Here is a 22192-nt window from a genome sequence, read left to right on the forward strand (position 1 = left end):
TCTGTTCATAATGTTGGAACGACACAGTCTTTACTTTGGGATTTTCCAGCTTATTATTTGGGTTGGAGTAGCGAATGGAGAGTTTTACTCATCGGTGGACAGTATGCAGGATCTGGCACAAGTGGAAGAGGAACTGCTAAATGCCACGCGTTCGTACTTGGAGTCCCAGCAAAAGCAGCTTGACTTCTACCGCAGGTAACATTATCTCAAAGTACTTGGACTTGAAAATTACCATTTTATTTAATAGGTATGTGGAGCAAATAAAACGGGAACATGAGTGGGCGACATCGCAGTTGAAACTGGATGAGTATCTCGGCCATCCTTTGCACGCCCTCAGATTGCTCAAGCGATTGGTTCGGGATTGGGATGCGCTGATCTTTGAACCCATAGTGGCCAACGACGCCAGAGAAAGTAGGTATTGCTATTCCATACTTAACCCATGCAATAAGTTCTTGATACCCAAAAGAGTTTCGCGCATTCGTGGAGGTTCTGAGCAGGGACTTGGGCTACCCTGATCAATCTGAGCTCCAGGGAGCCATCAAGGGCTTGGCCAGGCAGCAGAAGGTCTACAATCTCCCAACCTCGGACTTGGCCGATGGCATCATCAATGGTTTTCCCTACGAGTCGGATCTGCAATGGCGTGAATGCTACGAAATCGGAGTGCAGCTCTTCGATCTTAAGGAGTATAAGAAATCCCTGGAATGGCTGCAAGTGGCACTTATCCTTCTTCAGAGTAGTTCAAGAACGGAAAAAGATGCGGATCACTACGTTGCAGATATCCGGGAGTATGCATCCATGGCCAATTATGAGTTGGGCAATCCGAAGAAGGCCGGAAGACTACTGAACCAGATCCTTGATAAGCAACCCACACACTCCGCGCAGCAAACTCGAAAGTATCTGGAGAGCAGGGAGCCGGGGAAGAATGTCCGGGAGACGAACCCCTCGTGGTTTGCCAACTACACGAGGCTATGCCAGGGCAGAAGATTACCCGAGGAGCGAAGTGGTAATCCCTTGAAATGCTACCTGGATGGAAAACGCCATGCTTACTTCACCCTGGCGCCACTGCAAGTGGAGCCGGTGCACCTGGATCCGGACATCAATGTCTATCACGGCATGCTGAGCTCCAAGCACATTCAGTCCATCTTCGAGGAGGCAGACAAGGAGGAGATGGTTCGGTCCGCCGTTGCAGGAGATGGTGGAGCACGCACCGTGAAGGATCTGCGGGTCAGTCAGCAAACCTGGCTGGACTACAAGTCGCCGGTGATGAAGTCCGTGGGTCGGATCATTGAGTTTGTATCCGGATTCGATATGGCCGGAGCCGAGTTTATGCAGGTGGCCAACTACGGCGTTGGAGGGCAGTACGAGCCGCATCCGGACTACTTTGAGGTCAATCTGCCGGAGGAGTTCATTGGAGATCGCATCTCCACCAGCATGTTCTATGTGAGTTGTAGTTCTTAAGTTTTCGAATCTTTTTCAAGCCTTTTTGGTTGCTGTAGCTCTCTGACGTGGAACAAGGTGGTTATACCGTCTTCACCAAGCTAAATGTGTTCCTGCCACCTGTGAAAGGAGCTCTGGTCATGTGGCACAATCTGCATCGATCCCTGGATGTGGATGCTCGCACTTTGCACGCCGGCTGTCCAGTCATCGTGGGTTCCAAACGGAGTAAGCACACGCTTTTTTTTGAGTATCTCAAATTTGTATTTATCACTTCATGTTCGTATTACAGTTGGCAACATTTGGATGCACTCGGGCTACCAGGAGTTCCGTCGTCCTTGCGGCCTCACCTCAGATAGCTACAAGTCAGTTGGCTATCGGGATTAGGTGTAATTTACACATTTAATAAATTAATATCTTATTTTAATTGGCGTTGAGCTAACTTCCTAGTCAAAGTCCCTGTAATGCAGTGAGATTTCCTGGTTCCTTTCAAGATCGCAGGGCCTAACTTTATCCTGATTGCGTTCTCGAATCCACACATTGGCAACTGTTTTAATGAATTCGTTAAAAATTGATACCTTATGGGTAAAAGATTCACTTACTCCATTTGCTGCCCTGAAGCACAGGACAAGCGGCGTGTTTGGTCCGAAAGTCCTGGTCGCCAGAGGGGTGCAGATTGTACCAAAAGAGAAGGCTTCCTCTTTCTGGGGTCACCAGCAGTGGCAGAAAGGGAAAAGCGGTTCCACCACCTGCTTCTACATCAGATAGCTGAAAAGTATTTATTTCAATTGTTTTAAAGACTTTTAAATTACAAGAAACTCACGTAGTAAATGCCCGTTGCAATTCGGTTGCCATGAAGATCACCCTCCTGGTAAACATGGTTCTCGGGAAAGCTGTCCCAGTGCGGCTCATAGTGTCCACCAATGCCGTAGTTTGCCACCTGCAGATCCTCGGCATACTCCATGCTCAAGCCGGAGAAGTCGCCCACATGATGGCTCAGTAGTTTGGTGGCTGCGCTCCTGGAGTAATTGAAGGAGGCACCTTGACTGGTGCGAAAGGCGGCGGCCGTGGAACCTCCATTTCCGCCCAAGGAGTACACTGTGGACCGCTTTATTCTAGGCCTAGCTGTTCTCTGCAGGGACTCCGAGTCCTTGGCGCCAATCACCTGATGCAGCTGCACCACCAGCGGATCCAGGTGCAGCTCCTCCAACTTAAATGGAGCGTAGCCCAAGCGACTCTTCCTAAGGCGACACCTGAGATCTCGCTGCTTGGAGGGAAGTGGAGCCAACTCGCCGCGGCACACCTGCTCGTACATGCGAAACTCCCGGGACTGATGGTAGTCTCCCGGTCTGCGTGCGGTCAAGTGAAGCAGCCCGTTCTTGTCCCCATCCGTGATTAGCTCCTCCAGTTGCTGGCGTGCCTCCAGGAGGTGACTCCTTTGATGCGGTTCTATGGCAAGCACATGGTTCACCAGACTCAGGGCACTTTCGTGGGCGCCCATCTCCCGATGATATTCCACCACTGCCTCCATGAAGTCCAGCGAGGCGGACTCCGAGCCATAGGACTGCTCCCCGAGCAACTGCATCGACTGCTGCAGCCATGGCACCGTGTGGTTGTAGTCTCGCAGGGCGTACAGGTGCTGGCCGAGCACAAAGCAATCCTGCCAGGACATGGCCGTGCTGAGTATAGAGTACATATGTAAATAGACACTTTATAATACTCGCAGAATGTTAAACATAAATTATTAGCCATAATATTAGCCAGACAGAAGCAAACCAAGTCGTTAACTTTATGGCTTCCTTTCCCACTGGTCACTGGCTTACTGGTTTCGCTAAATATCACAGTCTTAAGCTCACGACATGAAAAAGGCAGCGGAATAAGAAAATATAATTGCTGCTTTGTGTTTCTATAACAACAAGGTAAAAGCGCAAGAGCTTCATCGTTTTAATAAAAACTCTGTGTTAAGCTTCCCACCTTGGGTTCATCATAATACCAAGCTATGGTATAACAAAGAGTGCTCATATCTTGGACATTACTCACCCATACTTAACGCCATTCAGGATTCCACTGGCCAGCTCAGCCACATCCAGTTGATAGGTCTGCTGAAGTCGAGTAAGAGCTATCGCCGATCCCACGAAGTCGTCCTGCGAAGGAAAGCTCAGGTTCTCCTTGAGTCTGGCCATGGCATCGAGATAGTCTGCAGGGAAACAGGTTCATAACATATCTCAACTTATTTAGATATTCCAATAAACCCACTTGAGCGACTCGAGTCCGCCGTAACACTGCCCTCGAAGGTTTCCCAGTCGCTGTGAAGGCGTTTTATGAGCCGGAACGCGTTCACCGGATTGTTGAGGTAGTCATCGATTCCATCGGCGGCATTCAGATGCTCCACGCGGATGGCATCGATCTCACTGAGATCATAAACAAAGTTATCATTAATCAGACTCATCATAACTAAAGGAATTTGCATAAATTAAGTTATTTGGGATGGACAAACTAAAGCTTAAAGTTCTCTGGCTGATACACTGGAAAAACGCAACCTGAGTTTAAGCATAATTAATTGGGTTTTTTTGAAGATACAAATTGGAACTGAAAGGATTTGTTTCGGCTAATTAATAAGATCAGAAACCAGATTATTTTGATACTCTCGATTAAATAAATTGCTATACATTTTAAGGCAACTTTTAGCAACTGATTTATGTTTCACTTGTATTTTATAAGTGAATTAGTAAACTTTCAAGAGCTCTTTACCTGGTGTTAATGAATCTAAGCACCTGCTGATGGCAACCATTATTCAGAATTAAGGCATGCAGAATGAGCAGTACTACCCAGAAATGTATTCAAGTTTAGTTTTATCGCTGGGTTAGCTGTTTTGAATAATTAACGCATTTATTTTCACGCCTGTCGCCTGCATTGCGGCTCATTTAGAAGTCATTAAGTTGGGAGCGCAACCATAATCTGAATCTAAAGCAAGACACAACTAATTTGACCTCACATCTTTTGTTGCAAACTCCATTGTGCCGATGATGGAGTGCCGGCACTTGTTCCCAATAAATCTATTTTATGGCGACTTTTGAAAAGGAGACGCCATACACAATGAGTAAGCCAAAGAAATTGAATTTTTTTTAAAGGGTTCGTTCGATGGAATACCAGTTTTGTACGGCAGCTGACTCAGATCGGTATAAATATTATACTTTACAATTTGTTAACGGTTTCTTATTAGATGGCCAGGAATAGGAATCCGGTTTGCAAATGCGCATGATAAACACAGTAATACTGTACGAGTGCGAGTATATTATGCATAGCTGAGGCGATGAGTGCACCATATTTTAAGATTCGTATCTCGTATCAGCCAAGTCGATGACACTTATAACTGAACAACAAAATAAACTAGCGGCAATTGTTTCTTAGATATCGATCGGCGATGGTAGCAATCGATTTGCCAGATAATCAAATGCAAAATTCAACAAGTTGCCGAAAGTTGTTGGCCGGCGATTTGTGTTCTGTGCTTTATATGAACCATTAATTAGTATAATAACCGGCGCGAATAAATCAAGCCAAGAAATGGGAGAAATTAGCAGTCCATAAAATAAATACGAGAATCAACAAATAGCATCGGCTAGGGAGTTTAACGTCTGCAAACGGCGACAAATCGCTGGGTTGCCATTCACTTTTATGGCAACCGGTCGTCGGCTGTTGAGGCACAAATCAGCATAATTGTAATAAAACTAACCGATGCTAACTAGAATTTAATATCTCGGTGAGCTCGGAACTCTCCCACACCCGACTTTAATTAGCCAAAATTTGGACAGCAGTTGGAAATCTGCCCACCCGAGTTCGATGTCAGTTTTTGATTTACGTGGGCGGCTGTGTGGATGACACCCAAAATGGAAAATTCGCCATCGCATGCCAACTGCCAATTGATTTTCATTCCAATTTTTCAACTGGAAGAGCATATGCCTGGAAAATTGATGGGCTCTGCCAGCCAAAGTGGCTTGTGCGCGAAATGCGTATCTCATTTGCATCTGATTAAAACTAACCATCTGGAATCTGGAATCAACGTGTTGTAGGCTCGACTAAAACCTGAATAACTTTCCATTTTAAATTTAAAAGTCTTCGAAATTCTTTTAATTCAGTTCATTCCACTCTCATGAAATTTACATAATTATATGATTGGGATATCAACACAAGTTTCTGTGAATTGTGCTTTAATAATCACATATTATTTATTTGACTTTAAGTTGGCTTAAATAAGGATTATAACTCCATTGATTCTCACACTTTCTAGCATCACCTCATTTTCAGAGAATATCCTTCAAGGATATGCCTAAATTTCTATTCCTTTTACCTCTGAAGCGCCTCAGCGTGCTGGCTGATCTCATGCACATAGTTTTGCAGCTCCGCCAGGAGGAGCACCTCCGTTTCGAACAGCTTCTCCAGACCCGAAGTGGAGCTGAAGAACTCCGCGCGGCAGGATAGCACCTGCAGGGCCAGGAGAAGGACGCACTTGGCCAAAAGCATCGCACTTAACCGATAAAACGCCAGCGGCTTTTAGAACGCGGAACGCGGTTTGCTTGTTGTTCCAGCCGCGATTCGTTAGGAACTGTTTTCAGTTGGCGGCAAAAGCGACGATCTTTGAAAAAGCAAAAAAAATATATGATGCGAAAAAGCTCGCGGCGTTTGTGATGAAGCGTTTTCGAGCTGCGGGTGTCGATCGAGCAGTTCCAGCACTCAAATCGAATGGAACGGCGTTTCTGGTCAAAGAACTGCCCGCGGGGGCCAAGTTCTGCTTGATTGGGTCTCTCTACTTCCACAAAGTGAAGTGGGTTCAATAAACTGAATTCTTTAAGTACATGTACATAGACCATAGTTTGTGGCTGTTCTTCTAGGAATCATAACTCAATTTCCTGAAATGCGCCACGCACTTTTCCCAGTTAGCCAGAATTTCCCAGCTAATTACTTTCACTTGTCACTTCACGAGCCCGAAAATATTCAAATCCCCCAATGAAACTTTGCCCGTGAACTTGTTTATGCAAATGAAGCCGGCAAATGAATACGCAACTGGCTTTTGGCTCATCTCAAAGCCAGTTCGCTTCGCTTTGTTTTGAGTGTTTTGAGTATTTTGAGTGTTTTGGGTGCTTTGAGTGACTCTGCCGAGCACTTTGAGCGTGAAACCTTTAACCCACTGAGTCTGTTCAGGCCAAGAAAGAGACACGCTGAGTTTAACCTGACTATCACGAACTTTATTTGATTATCTCGTACTCCAGCGACACCTCGTGATCCCGGAAAACGTCGCAGGGTCGGGCGAATGTCTGGGTCACCTCGTGTATCCACACGTTGCCAACTGCAAAGATCGCAAATGAATCACATTAATTGCGTATGTCAACTTGAAATGGATGATGGCCTAATTTCACTTAAATCTAATTAACATCTAATCTTTAATCAGAAGGCTAAGGAGGTGTTTTTACTATAATTTCAGATGCCATCAAAAGTGTGCATTGCTTTGGAATGTGCTTTTAAAATTGATTGTCAAATTTAGTTATAGAAGAGTTCAGCTTGTTACAAACTGAGCTGAGTTATGGAGAATTGCTCCTGGAGGGGATTACTTACTCCACTTGCTGCCCTTGAGCACTGGACAGCCGGCGTGCTTGGTGCGGTAGTCCTTGTCCAGGGAGCGGTGCAGGTTGTACCAGAAGAGGACGTTGCCCAGCTGCGGCTTCACGGCGATGTCCAGGAAGGGAAAGGCGGTGGCACCGCCCTGCTCCACCTCGGACAGCTGGACGGATCAGATAATTGGTGTTACTAAATCATGCAGGGATTACGGCCATGTCAGAACTCACATAATATATGGCAGTGGCAATGCGGTTGCCCTCCTCCTCGGGATAGTGATTGGGGTCCCGAAAGAAGTCCCAGTGCGGCTCGTAGTGCCCACCCACGCCGTAGTTGGCCACTTGGAGCTGCTCGCAGTAGGTGGTATCCAGCCCGGTGGCTTCCTTCAGGTCCCGGAGCATGCCCACCATCGTCGGATGCGACTCGTACGCCAGCCACGCATTCTTGCTCACCCGGAAGGCGGACTTTTTGTGCTGTCCGCCGGGCAGGGGATTCACTGTGGAGCGACGCATGCGCGGCACAGCCATTTCCCGGAGCTGTGAGATCTTTCGCGGACTCAGCATGTCGTGGTAGGTAGCCACATACGGATCCAGGCTGTGCTCCTCCAGCTTCAGTGGCGCCAGGTAGCGGTAAGGATGGCTTCCTCTGCTATAGCGACACCGCAGCTCCTGGCGGGCAATGGGATGCACCTCTCCACGGCACACCTTTTCGTATTGGGCGAACTCCTGCGACAGCTGTGGAAATGGATTTAAACTTTAAGTATCTTCAACACTTCATCAGTCTTAAGCTTACGTTGTAGGAGTCCGTGTGCTTTGGCAGATAGCCATCATCGATGTCCTCCGGAGGCGCCGTTCCCTTGTCGCCCAGATGCCAGTTCCTTATGCGTTTGGGATCGAACTGCAGCACTCGCTGGCTCAGCTCGAAAGCCGTGTCGAAGTCGCCTAAAAGTCGAATCAATGAGTATCCCCAAAGCTGGCCAATTTCCCCAGCTCCAATGGCTGTATTGTTTGCTCACCCAGTTGGAACAAACTCTTGGCCGTCGCCTCCATTTTGTTGAGGGTAAGCGTATCCGGTCCGCTGGTGGGCGTTTGCTGGCTGTGGGCGTGGCTGCTGTGACGTCGCAGGCGCTCCATCGATTCCCGCAGCCAGACCTTGGTGTTGTTGTAGTCCTCCATTTCAAAGAGTTGTTGACCCAGCTCGAAGCAATCCTGCCAGCTCATGTCGGTGCTAAAAATAGAGGCTGGAAGAGTTGCGATGGGTTCTCTCAACTGCGATATACCCTTTAAACTAAAGTTATTCAAAGCACTTAAAGCTGATTTATTCCGAAATGATTATAACAGGAATCGTGCCTAGTTTATAGCATTCGGAAGCTGGCCCGTCATTCATTTCAATTAAAAAGCTATGATAATAAACATTAAATCAAGCTTTGATGTACGAGTATATGTTCAATGATATATGACAACTTAAGAATTTTGTTATTAAAAGGGCTTGATGATAGGTATCATTTAAGTCTAATACCCGTTGTAATTCACAAGGCACAAAACCATTTCGATTGGGGTTAAGTAACAGGGGGAGCCACTCGATTGAACTGGGATTAGATGGGATAGCCGGTATTTTAAGCCTGGCTGGTTATTGCTTATCCGCTTCCGCCGCCCAGCCCACTTTCACCCTGGAGGGTCTCACCCGTATTTGACGCCATTCAGGATGCCCTGGGCCACCTGGGCCACGTCCAGTTTGTAGGTGCTCTGCAGGCGGACGAGGGCCAGAGCAGCTCCCTCCACGTCCTCCTGGCTGGGGTAGCTCAGTCCGTACTCCCGGGTCGCATTGAAATCTAAGTGAGAAGATGGGACGTGATAGCAGTAATCCTGGAATGTGTGGGTGTGGGTGCACTTACTCATCTCCGCGGCCATCAGCTGCACTCGATCCTCCATCAGGGACCAGTCCGTGTGGAGGCGCTTCATCAGGCGGTACACGTTCACCGGATTGGTCAGGTAGTTCTCCGTATCCGTGGCGGCCATGCTGTGCTCCTTCTCGATGGAGGACAGCTCGCTGCGGATGGAACGAGTTCGGACTAGAGTTGCCTACCAGTTTGCTCGATTTATGAGTCTCGTGTCGTCATAGTAGCTCATACCCGTATTTCGGCTTAATTAATTCTAATTTATGTGTGATTCTATATTCATAATAGTTTTAATGACCGCCGCGATAAGAAACAACAGGGCGAAATCCAATAAAACGAAAGCGAAATGCCAAACACAAAGCCAAAACCTGATAACCAATATTCGCCGATGCGGCCAACTGTCAGAAACGATCAAATATCTGGGGCTAATACTCGAGATTTGGCTAACTACTCCAGTTTGGGTGACAGGTGGACATCTGTGATGATGTGATGACTACGACTATTAGTTGCAATCACTGGCACGTCAATTTTGCTAATTTATAGCAGACATAAAGTCTGGCACATTGGTTTTCGGCGGCTACGTAAACTAGTTTTCAAAGGGCGGTAAAACTTTAATGGACTTGTAATTAAATTAGCATTGTTTCAAATATCGAGTTCTAGCTGAAACTATTGTGGGCTTTTTATAGCCACAAATCCAGCATTGAATTCCCGCTAAAATAAGTCCACTTCGTTTGGGGACACAGAGTGTGTGCCTAATTAGACAGAGTTTCAATACAATACAAAATCACAAGTGTTATGCAGTTATTATTCCAAAAGTTGTTGCTAACTGGTTAATCCTATTCACCCAAAGACGCGACTTGACAGCAATAATACGGGTTAACTTTGCTATCAGGTTACGCTATTGTATAACTCAATACGCATGGAAATGGAATGGTTATCCTGATCATCCAATTGGTTATGCTCACCCCTCCAGCTGTTGCAGGGCAGCATTGATTGCATTGACCTTCGACCTGAGTTCCCTTGTGAGATACTGCTCCGTGTGCAGGAGCTCCTCCAGACCCGTAATGGATGAGAAGTAGTCCGAGGCGAGAGATCCCTGGCCCAGTAAGGAGACCACTCCCACCAGCAACACGAATCCACGCATTGTATGTGTGCTGCACGCTGTATCCTTTGTATATCCGTTTGTGTTCTAGTAAATATCCTTGCTATATCCGTATATCCCGGGTAATTGCTTGCAGATCTGCAAGTCCGCCAATGTTCGCGTCTCGCGGCGAACTGATCTTGGGCCAATCTGCGAGAGATCTCCACTTTGCGACATCCCCCAATGAACCAATGATGCGGAGAGGAAACCGGCGGCGAGAATAAATTTCGCATGTGCGATGCCGAAACTAGTTGCGGTGGCCTATGGTTCGAAGAAAACTGTTTTATTAGCCAGTTCTGTGCATGTTCCGATGCGGAGAAGTTGGCCCGATGAGAGTGTACGGGTTTCTTTTGGGCCCGCCGTGTTTTATGGCTTGTTTTGCGCTGATTTACTGATGCTTATCGCCCCGGCGAGCTCGTTTCGAATTCTTAATTCTGAATTCGATTCGCATTCGGAACGGATCGGATTTGAATCGGATTCGAATCGCCCATTGTCTTTAGCCGAAGATTAGACCCAGCAAGCATATTAATACGGGCTAATTGGCAGTTAGCTGTTTGATATTTAAGACTGCACTGCGACTATTTAGCAGCTCCGGCTAGAGCCGATTAACATTTCACATCCGACTGCTGCGACACTTCATATTTGCCGTCTATTGTTTATGGATGATTCTCCCCCCTCCGCAGGCTGCCAATTTGGAGCAATGATTTGTTAATGAGTCGAGCACCATAACTCACACAGTTGTGATGCGCAATCTCTGCTGATTTACGGACTTCAGAGGCGGCGACTAACACACTTGTTTTATGGACCAGTGTTTTGAATAGCGGGCTTCCTCCTAACGACAAACCAATAATTATGGATGTCTTTGTTTGCCCGGCCCATTCACACCGGCAGATGGCCACTCCCAAGGGGAAATAGCGCAATAAAAGGCTGATTTTTAATCAAGTGCCAAGGTCAACTTTATTTGATTCCCCAGCTGGCAATTAATGCACATGTCGCACGGATCGGGAAACCATGGAAACCCATCAGGCATCGCCGCTGCCCACGTCAATTGAGTCCTGTCCACGCGGCTGCATGCGAAATTGAGATGAATAAAAATGAAAGTAAGCGAGGAGTAAGTGAATGTCGACTGGGAGATACCCTGTACAAGGTGGGACTACAGAGAAGTGCGGGGATTGGAAGCTAGCAGTTAGTTAAGTGACTTTGTTTGCTATAATAAAGCTAGCATACATTGTTCTTAGAAATGGATGTTTAATCATAGATCAAGTTCAAAACTAATATACCCCCTACAGGGTATCTCGCAGCACGTTCGACTGACAAGCGATGACAGCTTGTTTTGGGATGTGGTAAGTGCCACACTGGGCTGCAAACTGAATCCCAGCACGCAGCCAAATCCATCCAGGCCGCAACTTACACAACTGGACGCCCAGGAGCACGGGACAGATGGCCTGGCCACTGCGGTAGTCCCACTCGGATGACGAGCCCGCGGCGGATCGTGTGTGCCAGTGGAGCAGCCCGCCACGTGGCACATTCACGCCGAGCTCCAGTTGTGGAAACACCACGGCTCCTCCCATTCCGGGTGCCTGCAACTGTGCGGCGGGGGATGGGAAATGGATCGGAAATTAATTAGTGGCACATTAGTCATTTAATTAGGCTGGAAAGACACGTACGTTCAACATGACACGTGCCACATGCTGCAGCTCCGAGCTGTCCTCCAATTTGGTGATGTGCTCGTGGCCATGGCGACGTCCCGTCCAGGGATCTAGGCTCTTAAACTCAAGTCCCAGGTGAGGACTAATCCTGCCAAGCTTCTTTTGTGCCAGTTTGGATAGTTTCAGCGGTTGATAGCTAACTCCTTTGGCATCCTCCTCATCCACAAGCTCCAGCAGTTCGCCGGTTTCCTTCGGCGTCAGTACATCGTGGTGCAGCACTATATATGGATCTGAGCTGATGGGCTCCAACCTGGAAGGCTGGAGGAGCAGCCAGGGCGAACTGCCATCCAAGTGGCAGTAGTTGAAGCGACTCCCAGTTGAGACCTGCTGTGTTGCTCCGCGACAGAGCTCCTCGATGAGCAGCTGCTCCGTGGACTTGGGTTTCTAGGTAAAACAATTCGTTACTCTTACATATTTCAGTTATCTGACTGCTTGAATTGGGACAAGAAATGTTTTTGCTGCTCTGATTCACCCACTTACTTGCTTCTTTGACTTCGACTTTTGGCCCCTGCCCTTGGGCAGTTCCATCTTGGCCATGGCTTTTTCAATCTTTCTCTTGGCCTTCTGAATGCTTTGGTTCATTGGTAGCAGCAGTAGCAGCTCCTCGGCAGTTGCCAGGGCTCTTGAAAGCTCCCCTGGAAAATAAAACAAAATTTGGAATTCTAGCCGGGATATTGCACTTAATCCTAGGCCAACAACCCACCTGCGCGGTATTCAATGTTGAGAGTTGCCTCCAGGATGTGCACACGTCCACTCTCCCGTTCCCTCTGCAAATCCGTGGAGTTTTCGGCGGCGGAGGGCAGCTTCTCCAGAGCAGATTCCAGCCAGAATCTGGCCACCGAAAAGTCAGACTTGCGAGCCACTTCCAGGCAGTCGCCCCAGGACATGGAGGAGCTGAAATTATGCAAACAATTTTTGATTGCTTCTTTTTCCATTTTCCATTTCATTTCCTGCGCTTCAGCTTGCTCACCCCAACTTGAATCCATTCACCACGCCCAAGGAGAGGCTGTTCGAGTCCAATTCGTAGACGGATTGGAGATGCAGCAGCTGATTCAGGGACTCCTCGTAGTCCTCGTCGCTGGGCAGGGTCAGGTCCATGTCGGAGAACCCTTCTCCGAGCTCCAGCTCCTGAGTGGCGTTTGCCAGGTGCTCCAATCTGGGCCACACGCTCTCGAACCTCTTGAGAATGCCAAAGACATTGAGTGGATTACCCATGTACTCCTCCACACTGTCCACTTGGCTGTGGATCTCCTCGATGGCCGAGGTCTCCCGGCGGATCTCCTCCAGCTGCAGCTCCAATCGTTCGATATAGTCACGCAACCCATCGATGAGCTGCGTTTCGGTGTCCAGCAGTGCCTCCAGTTGCTCGTCTCCTCTGGCGAAATTGGCCCCAGTCACGGATTCCTCCAGCAGAAACAGCTGAAGCAGCCACAAAGCACTGAAAACCACCGGCATTTGCATAATTAGATGTCTTCGGGCCTTTTCTCAGTCTGGTCGTTCTTCGCTTTGCTGTTGGCCCTCGGGTCAATGACTAGAGATATTTTCTATATTATGTATTAGATCGTATTTCGAACCGACCGCAGAACCATCGACTGACCGGCTTGAATCGTGGGGCTAAACTGAGACCAAGGCCCCCATTTCCCATTTATCTTAGGCAACTGGTGAGTTTAGTTTCTTGGTCATGCGTTTGAACTTTGTTCATGTGCCAAATGTTATTTAACCTTTGTGGTGAATATAAAACTTCTTACTTGTTAGGGGTTGGATTAATATTAGTATTTATTTGGAATGATTACATTATAGTTTCTTCATTATTTGTTCTCCAAATGCAAAAACTTTCCTTCATCGCTGACCAAACCACAAGGTCGCCGGAATTCCTGAGCACCCACATGGAACCATTCGTTGCAAACTGAAAGATAGAATATCTCACATAGGAAACAGTTGCTTAAACCGTATATGATTAGCTTACTCCACTTTGATCCTTGAAGGACGGGGCAACCAGCATGCTTCGTGCGAAAGTCCTTGTGCGTAGAACTGTGTAGATTGTACCAGATTAGAAGACTTCCCTTCACAGGCGGAACAGCCAGCCGGAGGAAGGGAAAGGCAGTGGCTCCTCCCAGAGCCACATCATTTAGCTAAACATCGTAATCATTAAATATAGGTCTAAAGTTAAGGCAAAAAGACTTACGTAGAAAAGAGCAGTCGCCAGGCGGTTACCCTTCCAGCCGAAAACCTTTTGACCATCGTCCTGGAAAATGTACAGAAAATCAGAAAATTAGTAGCTCTGTCTCACTGGATGAGCTCACCTCCATGAAGTCGAAGTGCGGCTCGTACTGTCCTCCGATTCCGTAGTTGACCAGCTGCAGCGGCTCCGCACTCTCCGTGCTCAGTCCGGTGACATCCTCCAGTCGCTGCTTGATCTTGGCCAGCCAGGGATTCGCATCGTACCACAGCCAGGTGTTTTGGCTGGTCCGGATCTCAGTTGTGGTGGAGTTCCCGGATTGACCCACCATCGACCGCTTCATATTACCCTTGCCGTGTTGCATGATCATATCTATCTCGCTATCCCACAGCACTTCGTGGACGTAGGCGACATAGGGATCCAAATTGAGTTGCTCGATTTTGAAAGGTGCCAGACGATAGTAGGGAACTCCCTGGTGGGTAAGCCAGCACCTAAGATTCCGCTGCTCTCGGGGAGATTGATGGAGTTCTCCGCGACAGACTTGTGTGTACAGCTTGTAGCTCTCCTTGGGCTCCTTCTGAAATGTGTCAGTGTATGATACAGTAATGTATTATATAGTAAGGGAAGTACTTACTTTTCCTGCTGCATGAGGCAGATCCACTTGCTTTCTGGGAACTAAACTTCGCTCCTTAGCCAATTGGCCTTCGTAGAGTAACTTGTTCCTGAGAGCCTCCTCATGATCGGGCTTCTTATCCAGTAATTCATTGTTTAACTTATGAGCTAACTTTAGATTTCCCAAGCCATTGAAGGCGGGTGAAAGGTGCTCTAGAATCTCGACATCGCTCACATTGGGTGATATAACACCCAATGGGTTACTGTGCCATTTCTTTCTGGCCTCCAATAGCCATTCGGATCCGTAGGAGTACTCCTTTATCTGGCAGAGATTCTTGCCCAGCTCAAAGCAGTCACTTGCACTCAACGAGATGTTCAATGGGTTCTTTTCGCCAGGAAGGAGCACTCCAGAAGCGAGGTGGTCCGTGTTCAGTTGGTAGACATTCTGCAGCCGGAGAAGAGCGCGAGTGGCTCCGTTGAGATCCTCCTGAGTGGGTGCTTTGATGTTGATCTTCTCGAGAGAATCACTCAGGGTGCTCTTGTATGTCTCAAAATTACTGGAGTTAAAAACAGGATCGAATACGTTGAACTTCCAGTCATGAACGAGGCGTCTGATGGTGATGAAGGCATTGAGGGGATTGCCAAAGTAGTCCTCGAGATCGCCACGATCATTTTGCTGCTCTTCAATATGATCCAAAAATCTATTATACCAAATAAACGCATCTTTATAGAGATTGAAGGATTTTTTGTGTATTTCAGCACCTTTTTAAGTTTTTCTGCTCTTGCTGAGCCCTTTCAAGATACTCATCGAACTTTTCTACTATAAAAGCCTCCACGTCGAGTAGTCTTTCCAGTTCACTAATAGCCGTGTAGTAATCTCCGTTGGCTGAGATAACGCAGAGTAATGGTAGAATAATACTTAGCCGAAACATTTTGACTGTTCAGTGTTCCATTTAGAACTGTTTTGGATCTCAGATAGACCATTTCGATGACATACAGACAGAGAGTCAAGAGTTTGCCAGGGAGTGCAGCTAAACAAACATTGACACAGTTGGACAGTTTTTTCGGCATTTTTAATAAAAAAAGGTTGCTGGGAAGACCAGGGGATCCGATGAACATCTGCTAAGAAAACAGAGAGGTACAAGCTTGAACTGCAAAATATTATTCTTAAAAGTTTTCATTTCATCTGGCTGGAGAGTAAAGTGAAATCAAAGCATAACAAATGAATTTCCCTCACTGAAAACGATAAATATACTATATTCCGGGTGTTCACACTCAGTTTACCACGAGATGCCGAAACTTCTCACTTCACTAGCCATTCTATACTTACTAGTTTTAGTTAAGAGTCATGGAAAAACTAAAGTATTGCGAAATAACTATGCCATATCGATACACGACATGGTTAAACTTATCGACTACGAGCATTACCTGCTAGATATCCTACAGAACTTTACAAATGCACTGCAGCAAAGAGTGGATACAATAGAATAGTAAGTGGAAAATGTAACTTAAGAGGCTGTATGTGATTTCCTATCAATAAAGCTATTTGTACACGACTGATTACGAGGCAGAAAAGAAACTTCCCGATGATCCCATTAAGTCTTTTCGGATCATTCGTCGCCTGCACTCGGATTACCTCAACTGGATGTGGTTCATGGAGCAGCAGCCGTGGGAGAGTAGGTAATATCAGGGCACATAAGTGACTCCACTTATTCTGATTCTCTAGCTCTTGTTAAGCAAATAATTGCCATTGCCCCGCAAATGCCAACTTTAAAGGACATTGAGGAGGCCATCAATGGATTCAGACTCATCCAGTGGACCTACTCGCTTCCAACTGCTCAAATGGCCGAGGGAGTTCTTCAGAACATCCATCACAAGTAAGCCCTAAATAGCTTTATATATCCTCTTAATTCTGATAATACTCCCTTAGTACTTCGCTCGATGCCATGCAGTGTCTTACGATTGCCAGGCACTTGGTCAAACATAAGGAATTTATTCGTGCCAGGGAGTGGTTGATGGTGGGTTTGCAGATGCACGAGGCAGATGAAGACAACGAGGATTTTTACTCCCAACTCGGAATGCCCTTGGCCGATTTCTACGAGCTCTTCGTGGAGATCCATGATGAACTAGGTAGGATTATGAGCATAAGGGATGTACCATACTCATAAGGTTCCACAGGTTCTAGGTATTTGGCCATGAGTGAGCTGCGACTGGCTATAAAGAAATGGCCGGAAAGGGTCAGTCTGCAAAGAGCCCTCTCTCGGCTAAAGGTGAATATTCGCATAGGAAAGGAGCAAGCGAAAGCGGTGAGTAATCCTGGTATATAACTATGGCATACATTCAGAATCCTTTCTGACTTAGAAGGAGAAGTCTCAAGGTGTCTACAAGAAATGCTGCAATACGGAATGTCGACCTACCGCGAAACTCCATTGCTTGTACAACACAACATCCTCGTATTTCCTTCGACTGGCGCCTCTGAAGATGGAACTCCTGTCCCTCGATCCCTACATGGTGCTCTTTCACGATGTGGCTTCTGACAAGGACATCATCAGCATTAGGAACCTGGCCAATGGCGGTTTGGTCCGCGCTGTTACCGTGACCAAGGACGGAAGCTACGAAGAGGACCCCGCTCGCACCACCAAGGGCACGTGGCTAGTGGGCAATAGCAAGCTGATCCAGAGATTGTCCCGACTGACACAGGACATGACCAACCTGGACATCCGCGACGCGGACCCCTTTCAGGTTTTGAACTACGGAATAGGTGGCTACTACGGCACACACTTTGACTTTATAGCAGATACAGAAGTAAGACAATACTCAAGTTTTTTTCCCTGTTAACTTTATAATGTATTGCAGATGGGCAACTTTTCGAATCGCATCGCCACAGCAGTTTTTTATGTAAGTAATACATAATTTACAATGAAGTGAATGTTTTTCATTCTCCCCAATCATCCAAAGTTGAGTGACGTGCCCCAAGGTGGAGCCACAATATTTCCGAAACTCGGACTCTCGGTATTTCCCAAGAAGGGCTCTGCACTTCTGTGGTACAATCTTGATCACAAGGGTGATGGCGATAATAGGACAGCCCACTCAGCTTGTCCCACCATAGTGGGTTCTAGATGGGGTAATATAATATATACAAATCAGTTTGCTCAGATTAATTCATTTAATTTTGCAGTCATGACCAAGTGGATAAATGAAAGGGAGCAACTGTTTAGAAGACCATGTTTGACAACCCTTTAAAATAATGAAAAATAAAAATATTTATAATTAAGCTTAAAGCATTATTGATATGTATTTCACTATATCAAATTGATCTATTTTGCAGACTTTGCTATACATAATCTAGTTTGTCACACTACTGCTCACCTCCGTTTTGGTTCCAAATAAATTATTTTATTTATTTCAGTCATGTGGAGCTCTCTTGGATATCCGACTCTTCTGGTTGCTTTGATTTTACCCAAATGGCAGGTTCATTGTATAAAGATGAAAGGCTATGTAGATCTCGATACGCGTTTCAAGACGCAATTAAAAGGCTACTCTGAGGATCTTCAGGATCACATTATTACCTTAAATAGGTAAATAGTTAGAATGTATGTGGAATTCTTTAATACTTTGTTGGGCAGCTATATAGAAGAACGAAAATCTGAGCTGGAATATGTGGGCAAAGATCCTGAAGTGTATCTGGGCAATCCGCTCAATAGCTTCTCTTTATTGCACCACTTGCACTTTGATTGGCAAGCGTGGAGAAAGCTAATGGAAAAGCCCTTGGCCACAGGTAAGTAGACTAATGAATACCCTACAATTAAAACACAACATGTGCCCTAGAGTATATATCCGAGATTGTGGAGTTGTGGGACGAGATTCCAACAAAAGATGAATATACGAACTCCATTAAAGGGGCGTTGGATTTCCATAAGAACGACCCACTGGGAAATTTTGAGTTTAGGTAAGATACGAACCTATATCAAATTGTACTACTTTGTTGCGTTTTATAGTCCTTTGGAGTCGCTGCAATTCGCTATGCATACATTCGACAAGAAAAACTATAAAGATGCGGAAAACTGGCTAAATCTGACTATTATTGGTTATAAAAAACTAAGTCCCGAGGAAGAGGAACTTTATGAAGTTCTAAGCCCTGTTAGTGAGAGCCAAGTGGAGGATCTCTATACCAAAGTAAAGGGAATAACAAATGGAGCGTATGTGCAAAAATAAAATCGATCTGATGTGTTTAAATGTATTAGTAATGGCTTATGGGGTGACAAATGGAACAGTAATAATCACAAATATATATATCAGGTATTTCAGCAAACATCAGTTGAAATTGCGGTCATGAAGTCTGTATCTACATTTTCAGTTGGTCTAATAATAGTGTATATAATTTATTCAAACGCTATCACTCGGCATTCTTCCAATTTGACAAATCTTTTAAAGATTCAAGAAAGTGTAGTGCGATATTTAGATAACTATATCAACGCCTTGGAAACGAAGTTAGACACAATCAATGAGTAAGTTCAGTTGTTAGCCAGTTAAAGTCTAATCCATATTCTTCAGAGCTCTGGTCGACTTGGCCACATATCATATTCAGTTCGAACGAGACAAGTTGGCTATTGCATCCAGTCCCGTGGGGAGTTACTCATTAATCCATCATATGCAATCGGACTGGACGCACTGGCAGCTCTTCCTACAGGAAGATCCAGGAAAAGGTAGTTAAAGGTGCTCAAGTTAAAAACCCCTAAGCAGAAAAGTATTGCAGATGAATGGGCATCTCTAATATCTATGAAGAAGTACTTGCCTACCAAAAATGATATCTCAGAAGTATGCCAATGCATTTCCAACATATCAAACGCCTATCATGTGCATCCGCAAGATATCGCAAACGGTGTAATGTTAGGCATTCAGACAAAGTATGTAGCAAGTAATCTATAATCCAAATTTATAAATAAGTAATTAATTGCCACAGGTACTTGATGTCTCCACGCGATTGTGTTGTCTTGGCGGATCACTGTATGGATATGAAAGACTATGACAAGTCCAAGGAGTGGCTTCAAGTGGCTCTGTTCATGTTGGATAGTCCACGTTATCAGGATCCCATACTACTACCTTCTCTGAACTTGAAAGCCGCTGACTTGTACTTGAAACTGGCAGAAGTCTATGTGAAACAGCGTAAGTTGTTTCATCTCCAATGAATAATTTCATTTTCAATCACTCTTCAGAAAATTGGCTTCTGGCGCTTGAAACAATTGAGTTTGCTCTGAAGTCGCATCCTCACAATGCACAGATGCTCAGGATGCAAAAGCACTTAAGCATTCATATGCTGCTCGATCCGACCAAAGGACCAGAATTTAACATTAAAAGTAATCAATATAAACTTCGACAAAACAGAAGTCTTTACTGCTTCTATGATATAAAGCTGAAAACTTTATATTCCCTGCTGGCGCCAGTAAAAGCAGAAGTCATCTTTATTGATCCATTACTTACATTCTACCACGAATAATGACAATCGGTAGTAATTACCAACTTTTTTACCTACTTTTCAAGATATTAGGAAATAAAAACGTTAAGTGTTAAAGTCAAATTAAAAGCCGCTCAGCTGATGGCAACTCTTTGGTGCTCGAACTTGAGTCCACACAGGGTCGTTTAAACTCCTGTCCAGCATCTTCTACCCATTTGCTCATGACTGCGAAGGAGGAAATTCATGGATATACAACCTAATTGAGCTCCAAGTCTACGAACCCCACTTGGAGCCCACGATGACCGGGCAGCCGGTGTGCAGGGTACTCGAGTGATCGTTGCCCCTCGTGTCCAAGTTATACCAGAAAAGGGCCGATCCTGGCTGTGGGAATACCGTGAGGTTTAGTCGGGGGAAGTGGGTGCCGCCGCCCTGGCGAACTTCATTAAGCTGGAGGAGAAGGCATTGAACTTAAGAAGCCACTGCCCAGAACACAGAATACCAACATAGAACAGGGTGGTGGCCAGGCGATCTCTGGTGCCATTGAACCTGGTTCTGTCCGACAGCAACATGTCCAAGTGCGTCTCAAAGAAGCCCCCCAGCCCATAGTTGATGACCTGGAAGTACTCCGTGAAGTTCATGTCCAGCCCAGTGGCATCGCCCAAGCGCTCGGTAATCCTCTTGGTCGTGTCGTTAGAGTTACTGCTATACCAAACAGACTTTGAGGTGCGGAATGTGGCGACATGATCCTCGGAACCGCTGGCATCTACGTCGGTTGTGGCAGACGGCAACATGTGTTCCTTGCTCGAACTTCTAATGAGGGTACTCTCCTTTTGGGAGATCATGTCATGGAAGAGCAATACGAAGGGATCAATCGAGAGAATCTCCGTTTTGATGGGTGCCAGTTGCAGAAATGGGGAAGTAACATGGTTATATACACAATACAGTCCAGTCAGATTTCGGGAAACTTCACAGCGACCACTGCAACAGGGCGGAAAAAGCAAACTTTCTCCATCCGAATCTTCATCCTCCTGCTCGATCGGTTCGATACTCGACAACGTAAGATATCTTTGCTCCAGCATTCGATACTCCGCAAATATTTCCGAGTCATGAGGCGAGAGTTTCAGGGCAAGCTGATAGGCTTGAAGAGCAGCCTCATGATTTCCTGCAATCAACAGAAATCTCCTGCCCAACCCAAATCACCTGCTGAATGCACTTCCTACTCACTCTGCTTCATTTGAACTTGGCCCAGTGTTCTGCACAGGTCAGCTACTTTTGGACCCCTCAGTAACTCCATCTCCATCTGAAAACTTTTCCCATCGTGGACTTCAATGCCTGCACTTATCCATTGCTCGGCAGCAGACCAACGCGAGTCATTCATCAGATGATGGCCCATTGCGAGGCAATCAATGGGTTTCAGGGAGGAACTTTAAGTAAAATCAGTGGGCAACATGTCCTCATGATAAGGATTACTCTATGACTTACTTGTATTGCACTCCATCTAGTAAGCCCTTGGCTATATCCGACGCAAACATCTGGTAGGTGGCTTGCATTTTACGAATTCCTTCAGCTGCATCCATAAAGTCAGAGTACTTTGGCAGTAAGGGCATCCTTGAGTGCAGATAAGCCAATTCTTCTGTGAAAGAAGACTCTCAAGTAGTAAGAAATATCTCTAACCAAGTAGCTAACCTTTTCCAACAGGCTTTTCCAAGTACACTAGCCACATCAACCAGTCGGACTGCATGTGACGAACGAGGGAAAAGCTGTCAATTGGATTGGCAAAAAGTTCCCTAGACGTTTTATACTTCTGTCGCCTTTTCATCATCTTGAAGACACCCCTTTAGAGCTTGCAATGCATTAGGAAATCCTTGAATGTATCGACCTAGGTTGTACTCACCATTTAATGGTCTTGGCTTTTTGGGAGAGCGCTGCCGCCAGCTTTTCCACATTTGAGACAAGATCACCCTCAATGTTCAGCAAATCATCCATGTTCACTACGGATCGTGAATAGCGCTTTTGGGCATCCTTCTCTTGCCACTGGCCAAAGCTCAGACTCAGGAACAGAAGAAGCAATCCCAGGACCACCAATCTCCAGAACAGCATGCTGACACCCACTGTGCACCAAGCCTGAGAAATATCACGTTCTGTGCCGATTTTC

At 46.0% G+C, this 22192-nt stretch overlaps 8 protein-coding genes across 12 annotated transcripts; 3 read left to right on the forward strand and 5 right to left on the reverse strand.

Moving 5' to 3' along the window:
• Window positions 1–10: 10 nt before the first annotated feature.
• LOC120454077 (prolyl 4-hydroxylase subunit alpha-1) lies at window positions 11–1821 on the forward strand. The gene is made up of 5 exons (XM_039639086.2): window positions 11–195; window positions 248–411; window positions 467–1440; window positions 1497–1662; window positions 1727–1821. Exons 1-5 carry the CDS (start codon window positions 11–13, stop codon window positions 1819–1821), a joined length of 1584 nt encoding a protein of 527 aa, XP_039495020.1.
• LOC120454076 (prolyl 4-hydroxylase subunit alpha-2) lies at window positions 1682–6019 on the reverse strand. The gene is made up of 6 exons (XM_039639085.1): window positions 5783–6019; window positions 3691–3845; window positions 3475–3631; window positions 2258–3113; window positions 2037–2202; window positions 1682–1981 (listed from the first exon to the last, which is right to left on the reverse strand). The coding sequence occupies exons 1-6, from the start codon at window positions 5953–5955 to the stop codon at window positions 1881–1883; spliced, it is 1608 nt and encodes a 535-aa protein (XP_039495019.1). The 5' UTR covers window positions 5956–6019; the 3' UTR covers window positions 1682–1880.
• A 636-nt stretch (window positions 6020–6655) lies between these two features.
• On the reverse strand, window positions 6656–10481 carry LOC120453736 (prolyl 4-hydroxylase subunit alpha-1). 2 transcript variants are annotated; one of them, XM_039638566.2, is made up of 8 exons: window positions 9907–10481; window positions 8939–9093; window positions 8728–8875; window positions 8060–8271; window positions 7837–7985; window positions 7275–7778; window positions 7045–7210; window positions 6656–6778 (listed from the first exon to the last, which is right to left on the reverse strand). In XM_039638566.2, exons 1-8 carry the CDS (start codon window positions 10083–10085, stop codon window positions 6678–6680), a joined length of 1614 nt encoding a protein of 537 aa, XP_039494500.1. In that variant the 5' UTR covers window positions 10086–10481; the 3' UTR covers window positions 6656–6677. The 2 variants fall into 2 exon arrangements, with proteins under 2 accessions (XP_039494500.1, XP_039494501.1); XM_039638567.1 differs by lacking the exons at window positions 8939–9093; window positions 9907–10481 and having other exon boundaries at window positions 8060–8284; window positions 8728–8869.
• Window positions 10482–10576: 95 nt separating this feature from the next.
• On the reverse strand, window positions 10577–13252 carry LOC120453737 (prolyl 4-hydroxylase subunit alpha-1). Its single transcript, XM_039638568.2, has 6 exons — window positions 12762–13252; window positions 12495–12685; window positions 12272–12426; window positions 11750–12175; window positions 11494–11668; window positions 10577–11149 (listed from the first exon to the last, which is right to left on the reverse strand). Exons 1-6 carry the CDS (start codon window positions 13250–13252, stop codon window positions 11127–11129), a joined length of 1461 nt encoding a protein of 486 aa, XP_039494502.1. The 3' UTR covers window positions 10577–11126.
• Window positions 13253–13599: 347 nt separating this feature from the next.
• LOC120454322 (prolyl 4-hydroxylase subunit alpha-2) lies at window positions 13600–15735 on the reverse strand. The gene is made up of 6 exons (XM_039639524.1): window positions 15345–15735; window positions 14605–15283; window positions 14095–14547; window positions 13977–14036; window positions 13758–13923; window positions 13600–13697 (listed from the first exon to the last, which is right to left on the reverse strand). The coding sequence occupies exons 1-6, from the start codon at window positions 15512–15514 to the stop codon at window positions 13600–13602; spliced, it is 1626 nt and encodes a 541-aa protein (XP_039495458.1). The 5' UTR covers window positions 15515–15735.
• Window positions 15736–15872: 137 nt separating this feature from the next.
• On the forward strand, window positions 15873–17863 carry LOC120452905 (prolyl 4-hydroxylase subunit alpha-2). 3 transcript variants are annotated; one of them, XM_039637365.1, is made up of 9 exons: window positions 15873–16072; window positions 16125–16258; window positions 16309–16459; window positions 16513–16712; window positions 16761–16888; window positions 16944–17387; window positions 17439–17480; window positions 17541–17706; window positions 17761–17863. In XM_039637365.1, the coding sequence occupies exons 1-9, from the start codon at window positions 15873–15875 to the stop codon at window positions 17823–17825; spliced, it is 1530 nt and encodes a 509-aa protein (XP_039493299.1). In that variant the 3' UTR covers window positions 17826–17863. The 3 variants fall into 3 exon arrangements, with proteins under 3 accessions (XP_039493299.1, XP_039493300.1, XP_039493301.1); XM_039637366.1 differs by having other exon boundaries at window positions 16947–17387; XM_039637367.1 differs by lacking the exon at window positions 15873–16072 and having other exon boundaries at window positions 16244–16262; window positions 16320–16459.
• Window positions 17864–17978: 115 nt separating this feature from the next.
• Window positions 17979–20079, forward strand: LOC120454323 (prolyl 4-hydroxylase subunit alpha-1; the record flags this gene model as incomplete). The annotated part of the gene is given in 10 exon segments (XM_039639526.2): window positions 17979–18160; window positions 18209–18360; window positions 18411–18531; window positions 18581–18726; window positions 18827–18898; window positions 18901–19090; window positions 19137–19288; window positions 19339–19489; window positions 19546–19748; window positions 19799–20079. Coding segments are annotated over 10 exon segments (1650 nt in total), but the record flags the coding sequence as incomplete, so codon positions are not given.
• On the reverse strand, window positions 20004–22164 carry LOC120452903 (prolyl 4-hydroxylase subunit alpha-1). 2 transcript variants are annotated; one of them, XM_039637363.2, is made up of 7 exons: window positions 21932–22164; window positions 21724–21872; window positions 21520–21667; window positions 21262–21461; window positions 20541–21199; window positions 20319–20484; window positions 20004–20262 (listed from the first exon to the last, which is right to left on the reverse strand). In XM_039637363.2, exons 1-7 carry the CDS (start codon window positions 22135–22137, stop codon window positions 20156–20158), a joined length of 1635 nt encoding a protein of 544 aa, XP_039493297.1. In that variant the 5' UTR covers window positions 22138–22164; the 3' UTR covers window positions 20004–20155. The 2 variants fall into 2 exon arrangements, with proteins under 2 accessions (XP_039493297.1, XP_039493295.1); XM_039637361.2 differs by having other exon boundaries at window positions 21520–21670.
• Window positions 22165–22192: the final 28 nt, after the last annotated feature.

Source organism: Drosophila santomea, chromosome 3R (assembly GCF_016746245.2).
Source record: "Drosophila santomea strain STO CAGO 1482 chromosome 3R, Prin_Dsan_1.1, whole genome shotgun sequence".
In the NCBI taxonomy this organism is placed as follows: domain Eukaryota; kingdom Metazoa; phylum Arthropoda; class Insecta; order Diptera; family Drosophilidae; genus Drosophila; species Drosophila santomea.

What these genes read in the sequence shown, in the direction of transcription:
- LOC120454076 (XM_039639085.1), bottom strand. Translation starts at nt 5,955, where the DNA reads ATGCTTTTGGCCAAGTGCGTCCTTCTCCTGGCCCTGCAGGTGCTATCC. An exon ending in CTGAATGGCGTTAAGTATGG is followed by an intron (nt 3,114 to 3,474) that starts GTGAGTAATGTC and finishes CTCTATACTCAG; the next exon opens with CACGGCCATGTCCTGGCAGG. An exon ending in TTGCAACGGGCATTTACTAC is followed by an intron (nt 2,203 to 2,257) that starts GTGAGTTTCTTG and finishes AATACTTTTCAG; the next exon opens with CTATCTGATGTAGAAGCAGG.
- LOC120454077 (XM_039639086.2), top strand. Translation starts at nt 11, where the DNA reads ATGTTGGAACGACACAGTCTTTACTTTGGGATTTTCCAGCTTATTATT. An exon ending in GGCCAACGACGCCAGAGAAA is followed by an intron (nt 412 to 466) that starts GTAGGTATTGCT and finishes GATACCCAAAAG; the next exon opens with AGTTTCGCGCATTCGTGGAG. An exon ending in TCTCCACCAGCATGTTCTAT is followed by an intron (nt 1,441 to 1,496) that starts GTGAGTTGTAGT and finishes TGGTTGCTGTAG; the next exon opens with CTCTCTGACGTGGAACAAGG.
- LOC120452905 (XM_039637365.1), top strand. Translation starts at nt 15,873, where the DNA reads ATGCCGAAACTTCTCACTTCACTAGCCATTCTATACTTACTAGTTTTA. An exon ending in GGAGCAGCAGCCGTGGGAGA is followed by an intron (nt 16,259 to 16,308) that starts GTAGGTAATATC and finishes CTGATTCTCTAG; the next exon opens with CTCTTGTTAAGCAAATAATT. An exon ending in ACTTTATAGCAGATACAGAA is followed by an intron (nt 17,388 to 17,438) that starts GTAAGACAATAC and finishes AATGTATTGCAG; the next exon opens with ATGGGCAACTTTTCGAATCG.
- LOC120453737 (XM_039638568.2), bottom strand. Translation starts at nt 13,252, where the DNA reads ATGCAAATGCCGGTGGTTTTCAGTGCTTTGTGGCTGCTTCAGCTGTTT. An exon ending in CAACATTGAATACCGCGCAG is followed by an intron (nt 12,427 to 12,494) that starts GTGGGTTGTTGG and finishes TTTATTTTCCAG; the next exon opens with GGGAGCTTTCAAGAGCCCTG. An exon ending in TGGCACGTGTCATGTTGAAC is followed by an intron (nt 11,669 to 11,749) that starts GTACGTGTCTTT and finishes CCCGCCGCACAG; the next exon opens with TTGCAGGCACCCGGAATGGG.
- LOC120452903 (XM_039637361.2), bottom strand. Translation starts at nt 22,137, where the DNA reads ATGCTGTTCTGGAGATTGGTGGTCCTGGGATTGCTTCTTCTGTTCCTG. An exon ending in CCAAGTTCAAATGAAGCAGA is followed by an intron (nt 21,200 to 21,261) that starts GTGAGTAGGAAG and finishes TGTTGATTGCAG; the next exon opens with GAAATCATGAGGCTGCTCTT. An exon ending in CATCGTGGGCTCCAAGTGGG is followed by an intron (nt 20,263 to 20,318) that starts GTTCGTAGACTT and finishes CCTCCTTCGCAG; the next exon opens with TCATGAGCAAATGGGTAGAA.
- LOC120453736 (XM_039638566.2), bottom strand. Translation starts at nt 10,085, where the DNA reads ATGCGTGGATTCGTGTTGCTGGTGGGAGTGGTCTCCTTACTGGGCCAG. An exon ending in GCCCTGCAACAGCTGGAGGG is followed by an intron (nt 9,094 to 9,906) that starts GTGAGCATAACC and finishes TTCCATCCGCAG; the next exon opens with CGAGCTGTCCTCCATCGAGA. An exon ending in GCTGATGGCCGCGGAGATGA is followed by an intron (nt 8,876 to 8,938) that starts GTAAGTGCACCC and finishes CTTCTCACTTAG; the next exon opens with ATTTCAATGCGACCCGGGAG.
- LOC120454322 (XM_039639524.1), bottom strand. Translation starts at nt 15,514, where the DNA reads ATGTTTCGGCTAAGTATTATTCTACCATTACTCTGCGTTATCTCAGCC. An exon ending in TGGCGACTGCTCTTTTCTAC is followed by an intron (nt 13,924 to 13,976) that starts GTAAGTCTTTTT and finishes TACGATGTTTAG; the next exon opens with CTAAATGATGTGGCTCTGGG. An exon ending in CCTTCAAGGATCAAAGTGGA is followed by an intron (nt 13,698 to 13,757) that starts GTAAGCTAATCA and finishes TCTATCTTTCAG; the next exon opens with TTTGCAACGAATGGTTCCAT.